The sequence below is a fragment of the Girardinichthys multiradiatus genome, chromosome 7 (assembly GCF_021462225.1).
Source record: "Girardinichthys multiradiatus isolate DD_20200921_A chromosome 7, DD_fGirMul_XY1, whole genome shotgun sequence".
In the NCBI taxonomy this organism is placed as follows: Eukaryota; Metazoa; Chordata; class Actinopteri; order Cyprinodontiformes; family Goodeidae; genus Girardinichthys; species Girardinichthys multiradiatus.
Window position 1 is genome coordinate 48,601,120 of NC_061800.1, and position 7,144 is coordinate 48,608,263.

The window sequence follows — 7,144 nt, forward strand, 5'->3', positions numbered from 1 at the left end:
AAAAAGAAACAATGAGGGGACACAATTAATGGTAACATCTCCACCAATAAAGACATGAAGTTAAAAGCAGAAATAAGAGCAAATAATGCAAAACGGGAGAGTAGTAGGAGAATTTTAAATTCTATTCTGGATTTAACAGGGAGCCAATGAAGGGAATCTAAAATAGGAGAAATATGATCTCTCTTTTTAATTTTCATCAGAACTCTTGCTGCAGCATTTTGAATCAGCTGAAGACTTTTAACTGCATTTAGCAAATGTCCAAACTAGTTTTCAGGAAGCTCCTAGTTTTTTCAATATGATGTTAAAGAAAGAAAACGGTTCTGCCAACTTGATTTAAGTGTGAGAGTTAGAGAACATGTTCTGATCCACATGGAGATCTTCTGTGAACTAAAAACGTGAGATGAACTCTTCTGTGTTGTGAATTAGAACGTCTCTGAATGTTTTAGTCTGATTCTGGGTCGTTTCTTAAATATATTTTGGACTGAAGTGTCCGTCCAGAACCAATCCTAAGACCTGGGATGGACTTCACTGAGTTTCCAAAAGATGTAGAATGCTGCCCCCCTGTGTTCATTCAGTGTAACAACAGGAGTTGTACAGAGACCTGCAAAAAGACTGAAAAACTCAAAGATCCTGATGTTTCTCAGATGTTCCCAAAGTTTGGAAGACCAGCAGAAGTGAACCTTCTCAGTCTGCATGTTCCTCAGCGTGTCTGGGGCTCAGGGTGAGCTGCAGCCTGCAGGAGGAAGTGAAATCATTCCCATTTCTTCTTAAACACTGAAGTTTGATTTTACTTTCATTTTCAAGGTGAAGCCGCCACAGAATCAGACTCTGGCAACAAACCCAGAACTCTTCAGCACTGCTTCTCCTGCTGGTTCGGGACTGGTTTGGGTTTATTTCCCGTCTATTCCTGTGGTTTCTTGCTGTTTTGGCTCTATCTTCCACCTCTTTGATGGGGGAAACTCAGCTGACGGTGGCAAAAGGAGCACAGCAGCAAAGTGACTTTGTGAGCAGACCGGTCCGGACCCTCAGGGTGAAGATGGTCCTGCTCGGAAGCTCCGGGGTTGGAAAGTCCAGCCTGGCTTTGAGGTTCGGAAAGGACCAGTTCAAGAACACGTCACCTACTGTGGGCTGTGAGTTTCCGAGGAAAACAGCACCAAATGATCACGTTTCTGGGTGACCTGTTAGGAAGTAAAATCATTTCAATTCGTTGTTTTCTGAATAAAAAGCTGCAGCCAGAACCAGAAACGTTTTTTTTTTTTAAAAAAAAAGCAGAACAAGGAGAAATCTACCTTTAAAAATCCATTCAAATAAATGAAATCTGTGCAGAATCAGGTTTTAAAATCCTTCTGACATAAAATGCTGGATCAGGATTTAATGCTAATTAATGTTTAATAAAGGATCATTTCGAACAATTTAACTCTGTGAAAAATTGAACTGATTTGAACAGAGAAGTGATTTGATTGGCTGTGGTTCGTTTAATTTATTGATCAGAAATGAAACATGTTTATGGCTCTGCTGTGATCTCTGGGCCCTCAGGTGGAACCCAAATAAACCCGACTCGGGTCTGCTGTTGAAAAAAACCGACAAACTGAGCAGAAAAACGTCTTCTTGCTGTAAAAACCTGCGACAGTTCATTATTCTGACATTCCTACACAGGCAGAGAAGGGAAGCAGGGACCATTTGGACGCCATCAGAATCAGTTTTTAACATATTTTAAGTATGAAGATATTAATCCTTGTTTTAAATTCAAATCTCAGCATCAGCCAAGACATTTCAATTAGATGAAGTTTGTCCAAACTGGCCTCCGTAGAAGTTAGTCTAATATAATTCATATAGCACTTATTATACAACATAAACTCTATTCATCTATTGTGCAGCTTCTCTGAGGTCAGCTTATGAAGGTCAGAGGTCCAGCAGGGAAATCAGCTCATCCTCAAGCAGATTCTCCTCTGATTAAATGTCTCTAATCTGATTGGTTGCTGCCTCCAGGTGCCTATTTAACCCAGGTGTTACACCTGAACAACGTCACACTTCGCTTTGAGATCTGGGACACAGCAGGGCAGGAAAAATACCACAGCGTGACCCCGCTGTACTACAGAGGAGCCCATGCTGCTCTCGTTGTTTACGACATCTCCAAAAGGGTGAGTGGAGCAGACGCCCCACTGTGGAAACATCTGAGCGTGCTTCATCTTTCCTGACTTGTTCCTCCTGTTCCTGCTGCAGGAAACCTTCATCAGAGCTCAGCTGTGGATCAAGGAGCTGGAGAAACAGTACATCCCAGGATCTACGGTCATTTGTCTCGTGGGCAACAAGGGAGACCTGGATCAGGACCGGCAGGTTTCAGCTGAGGTAGGCATGAGACCTAAACACAAAGACTTCAACTTTGGCTGCTCTTCAGTCCAGGTTCGGTTCTTGTATCTGAGGGACAACAGAAAGAAACAGATGTTCAACCAAGGAATGGTCCTTTTCACATGAAGGCTTAGGTCTGATTCGGTCCAAACTCTCCACAAGAACTGAACCGAAACCGAATGAAACAGCACCAAAGTCCAAAGGAAACATCCTCAAAGTCTGGAGAACCTTTAATCCAGACCACTTTAAGGTTTACATGAAGGTCTGGAAGAAAACAGAAGCAGGAAAAATATAAAATATATAAATAATATAATATTAAGGATGGAAGAACTGAGGAAAGACAACAGCAGCAGAAATGAGAAAATAACAGAGCTGCAGATATCTGGTTAAATAAAATAAAATAAAAAGTACAAATAACACAATTGAATTAAAATGTAAGAAATGACCAGATGAAGCCAGGGGTGTCTCTAGGAGCTGATATTTAGGGGCGCTCAGCCCCCAATAAGCAGCTGATAATCAATAATCAAACAGGTTTATCCAGGGTTGACCTTCAGCGTCAACATGTAACTCACTGGGTCAGTGGGTAACACCCCCAGCTGGGTGTACTGTAAAGGCCAAAAGTATTCACACCCCAGCAGATTTAGGTTTGAACTAATCTTTTAGTTTAACCATGTCTCTGCTGACTGAGAAGAACATCTGGGGCGATGCAGCCAGAGTCCTGAACGTGATGGAGAATCTGTGGAGGGAGCTGAAGATTAGGGTGATGGTAAGGGGGCCTTCCAACCTAAAAGAGCTCATTAGCAAAGATAAATACCAGAGGAGACCTGCAAGTCTGATTATTGTGAGGCGGATAACGTGTTTTCCGCTGATTGAGAAGATGATAAATCATTTTTAAATTAAATCTACATAAAAACTGCTACATTTTTATAATTTTCCTGTAACAAACAAACCTCTTGGTAGAATGGAAATAATTTCCTGTCTAAATCTGCCAGGGGAATGAATACTTTTGGCCTTAACGGTATGATAGTAATAATTAAAATAAAACTATGACACATTTCTCTCTAAAAGTGCGATCATACAAACTGAGACTTTCAGATCAGGCCTTGCAGCCGCTTCAGTTTTGGTTGCTCACCCTGAATAAGAATAATGTTCAAAATGTCTGATTTGGGTCAGGTAAGCTCTCTGCGTTCATTCAGGAATCACATTCAGGAAATTTGATCTATAAAAATCAGAGATAATAAGATTTAAACGTTAGAAAAACATTTTAGAGATTTTTCCAAACAGCATCATCAGCTTTTTATCTCCAGCCAAACTCCCGACATTTCTTCTTCTTCTGGCTTCCAGCACCAGAGCAAACCATCATCTATGCTTTAGGAGAACTCAGCTGTGTTTCCTCAGCTTAAAGCAAATCCACCACCTAACATTGACATGTGGTCAGTCATTTGTGTTTATAAATCATCAGTTGGCTCAGCAATGAGCTACTCCATGAACAGCCACAAGGGGGAGCAGTTCTTTTTGTCAAAGGACCACATCAGTTACTGTGACTGTTGGGGAGGACGCCACCAACAGGCTGAAACTAGTAATTCAACCCTTGAATTGATCAGCCAATCAGAGAGCAGAATCTACCACTTTTTTTTTTCCCAGTCTCTGGCTCTGATTGGTGGTCAGCCCTCAGCCAATCAACCATCACCATGCTCTTCAACACATTTTTGTTTCATTTATTTAAATAAAATTTAGAGACTTTCATACTTTGAAGCATAAATGAAAATAATTTCATAAAGTTTTCTTGGATTAAAACGTCATCCTCTATAATAATAGTGAGCCACCAACATTTATACTCATTATAAATATTTAGCACATAACCTATCAGATGAGAAGAAACATGTCATAATTTAAACTAAGATTTACCTTAAAATAATTTACTATGAATATAAAAATAGTACCTGTCCAGGATGGACCTCGTCTCTCGCCCGTAGATTGCTGGAGATCGGCACCAGCTCCCCCGTGACCCACTATGGAAGAAGCGGTAGAAAATGACTGACTTTAAAAATAGTGAAAACTGTGCATATATAGAAAAGGCCTTTTTGATTTTTTTTGTGTTAATAATGCAGCATCAGGTGAACATGATTTATCTCCTGGTTTCTAGACAAGCTAAAACTTGTGTTTAGTTCACCAAATCAAAGCTGCAAACCCAAGAAACATCCCATCACTTCACCTTTGACCTCAGGAATCTCAGACTACACTTTGTGCAACACAAGGCTGACAGTAGCCAACCAATCAGAGCACAGCTACCTAAAAAATCAGGTGGGACAATGAAGACTTGAGCTTCCTTTGGTCCTGGTTCTATTCCAACAAACAGATTTGTTAAATATTGGGTGTTTTAAGAGGATTCCTCATAAAATCGCTGTATTTTAGGAGGGCTGAAGTATCGCTAAGAATAGCCGCAAGTCACCACTGGATGGCATGAATGAAAGCAGACATAATAAATATAAGCTAATTTTAGTTGTACATTTAAATTAAAAGTAGAAGTGCAACAACACAAAACAGACATAATGAAATGCTACAAAAAATAGAATAAAACTGGAGTTAAATCTGTATAACAGAACAAAGGTGAGTTCCCTGTTTTGTTTGTATTTTTGTAAAAATTAGATGAAATAAAAAGAAGGTTAAAAACAGGGTTAACGTTCCAACACCTTTGAAACATAGAGTGTGAGTTCCAGCAGATCCATGTGATGATTTCTCCATGTGGTCCCACAGGAAGGACTGGGTCTGGCCAGCTCTAAAGGTCTGTCCTTCACAGAGACCTCAGCTCTGTCTGGAGATCAGGTCACCGAGCTGCTGATGGCTGTGGGTGAGTTCAAGCTTCAAGAATCTGTAGGGATGTTCCACTAGGGGGCAGCAGACACCTTTTTTCCTTTCAGGGAAGCTGTGTGTTCCACAGCTTGAACTCTGAAATGTCTTCATGCCGCCGTCTGCAGCAGCTGGGAGGTTTCAGCGTTTGGTAACGCAGCTCTGGTTCAGCCCACAGGGTCTACGAGTCCATCGGAGAGCAGCAGGGAGGTCTGTCAGAGTGGCAGGAGACCCCTCTGCTGGATCAGCACCAAAGGAACATGTTCAATCCGTTCTCCTCCTGCTGCAAAGTTGGACCCTGATCTTCAGCCTTTGCAGAGTTATATTTCTGGATCTTTTGTATTTCCTGATCAAACAGAACCAGAACACAGCATGCTGTTTTGTTCAGATCACTTTCACCAGATCATCCAGACAAAGACAAACACGAGGTTCTCTTGTTAAACATTTAAAACTTACATATAATGAACAATAAATAAGTAAATACCTTTTGTAATTATTAGCTGTGCTTATTTTCTTGCTCTTTGGTTTCTTGCTCCTCCCACAAGATTGGAAAAGCCAAACAAAATGACACCAGAACAAATGGTTCAGTCTGGAAAGCAATGGTTTTGCTGGTAATACATGGTACTTTCATTAGTCTGCAGCCTTTTATCAGAGCCATCATTCAAAGTTCAAAGGGTCACAGAAAGTGTTGACTTTGCCAGACCCAGTTATCATCCAGATGATACATTGCCTGGCCAAAACAAAAGTCACCACCAAAAAAAAAAAGGTCACATAAAAGGTCATATTTGGTTGGACCGCCTTTATCTTTAATTATGGCTCCATTCACTGTGGCTTTGTTACAATAAGCTTCTGCAACGTCACAAGATTTATTTCCACCCAGTGTTGCATTCATTTTTCAAAAAGATCTTGCATTGATGACGGTAGAGTCAAAGCCTTCTCCAGCACATCTCAAAGATTCTCCATGGGGTTGAGGTCTAGACTCTGTTGGTGGCCAATGTGTGAGAACGATGTCTCATGCTCCCTGAACCTCTCTTTCACATTTAGAGCCCGTTGAATCCTGGCATTATCATCTTGGAATATGCCCGTACCAGAAAAGATCCATTGATGGACTGACCTGGTCATTCAGTATATTCAGGTAGTCAGCTGACCTCAGTCTTTGAACACATACTGAACCCAGACCTGACCACCTGCAGCAACCACAGATCATAGCACTGACCCTACAGGCTGGTTCAGTAGGTACTAGGCATGATGGGGGCATCACTTCACCTGCCTCTCTTCTTACCCTGATGCGCCCATCACTCTGGAACACAGTAAATCTGGACTCATCAGACCATATGACCTTCTTCCATTGCTCCAGAGTCCAATCTTTATGCTCCCTAGCAAACTGAAGACCTTTATTTCCGGTTAGCCTCACTGATTATTGGTTTTCTTAAGGCTACACAGCTGTTCAGTCCCAATCCCTTGAGTTCCCTTCGCATCGTGCCTGAGGAAATGATCTTACTTTCATTATTAAACAGCCTGGAGTTCTACTGTTGTTTTTCTCTGCTTGATGCATGCTGATGATTTGACCCGTCTGAAACAGACTGACCTCTTTTCCACGACCACAGAATGTGTCTTTAGACATGGTTGTTTAAGAAATGCAAAGCAACTCATTGCACCAGTTGGGGTTAAATAACTTGTTGCCAGCTGAAACATAATGGCCCATGCAGTAATTATCCAATGGGAGGCTCACACCTATTTGCTTAGTTAAATCCAGGTGGAGACTTTTTTTTTGGCCAGTTTTTCCACATAAATCTTTAAGCTTCAGGATTTTTCTCAGATTTTCCAACTGAATGTTCAAGCTCAGAGTGTGATGATGGTTCTGACCCGGTAAAATATTAAAAACCATTTGGATTTAAGCTCTTTTTATAACCACAGTCCAGTTTCTCCATCCAGTCGTAGGTGT

At 41.2% G+C, this 7,144-nt stretch overlaps 1 protein-coding gene and 1 long non-coding RNA gene across 3 annotated transcripts; one reads left to right on the forward strand and one right to left on the reverse strand.

Moving 5' to 3' along the window:
• Positions 1 to 402: 402 nt before the first annotated feature.
• Positions 403 to 5,698, forward strand: LOC124871613 (ras-related protein Rab-17-like). 2 transcript variants are annotated; one of them, XM_047371056.1, is made up of 6 exons: positions 403 to 721; positions 805 to 1,130; positions 1,990 to 2,141; positions 2,224 to 2,349; positions 5,107 to 5,200; positions 5,378 to 5,698. In XM_047371056.1, the coding sequence occupies exons 2-6, from the start codon at positions 950 to 952 to the stop codon at positions 5,638 to 5,640; spliced, it is 816 nt and encodes a 271-aa protein (XP_047227012.1). In that variant the 5' UTR covers positions 403 to 721; positions 805 to 949; the 3' UTR covers positions 5,641 to 5,698. The 2 variants fall into 2 exon arrangements, with proteins under 2 accessions (XP_047227012.1, XP_047227013.1); XM_047371057.1 differs by having other exon boundaries at positions 411 to 721; positions 5,371 to 5,698.
• On the reverse strand, positions 2,284 to 5,179 carry LOC124871614. The gene is made up of 3 exons (XR_007039053.1): positions 5,043 to 5,179; positions 4,293 to 4,361; positions 2,284 to 2,418 (listed from the first exon to the last, which is right to left on the reverse strand). It is a non-coding gene; the product is annotated as an uncharacterized LOC124871614 (long non-coding RNA).
• Positions 5,699 to 7,144: the final 1,446 nt, after the last annotated feature.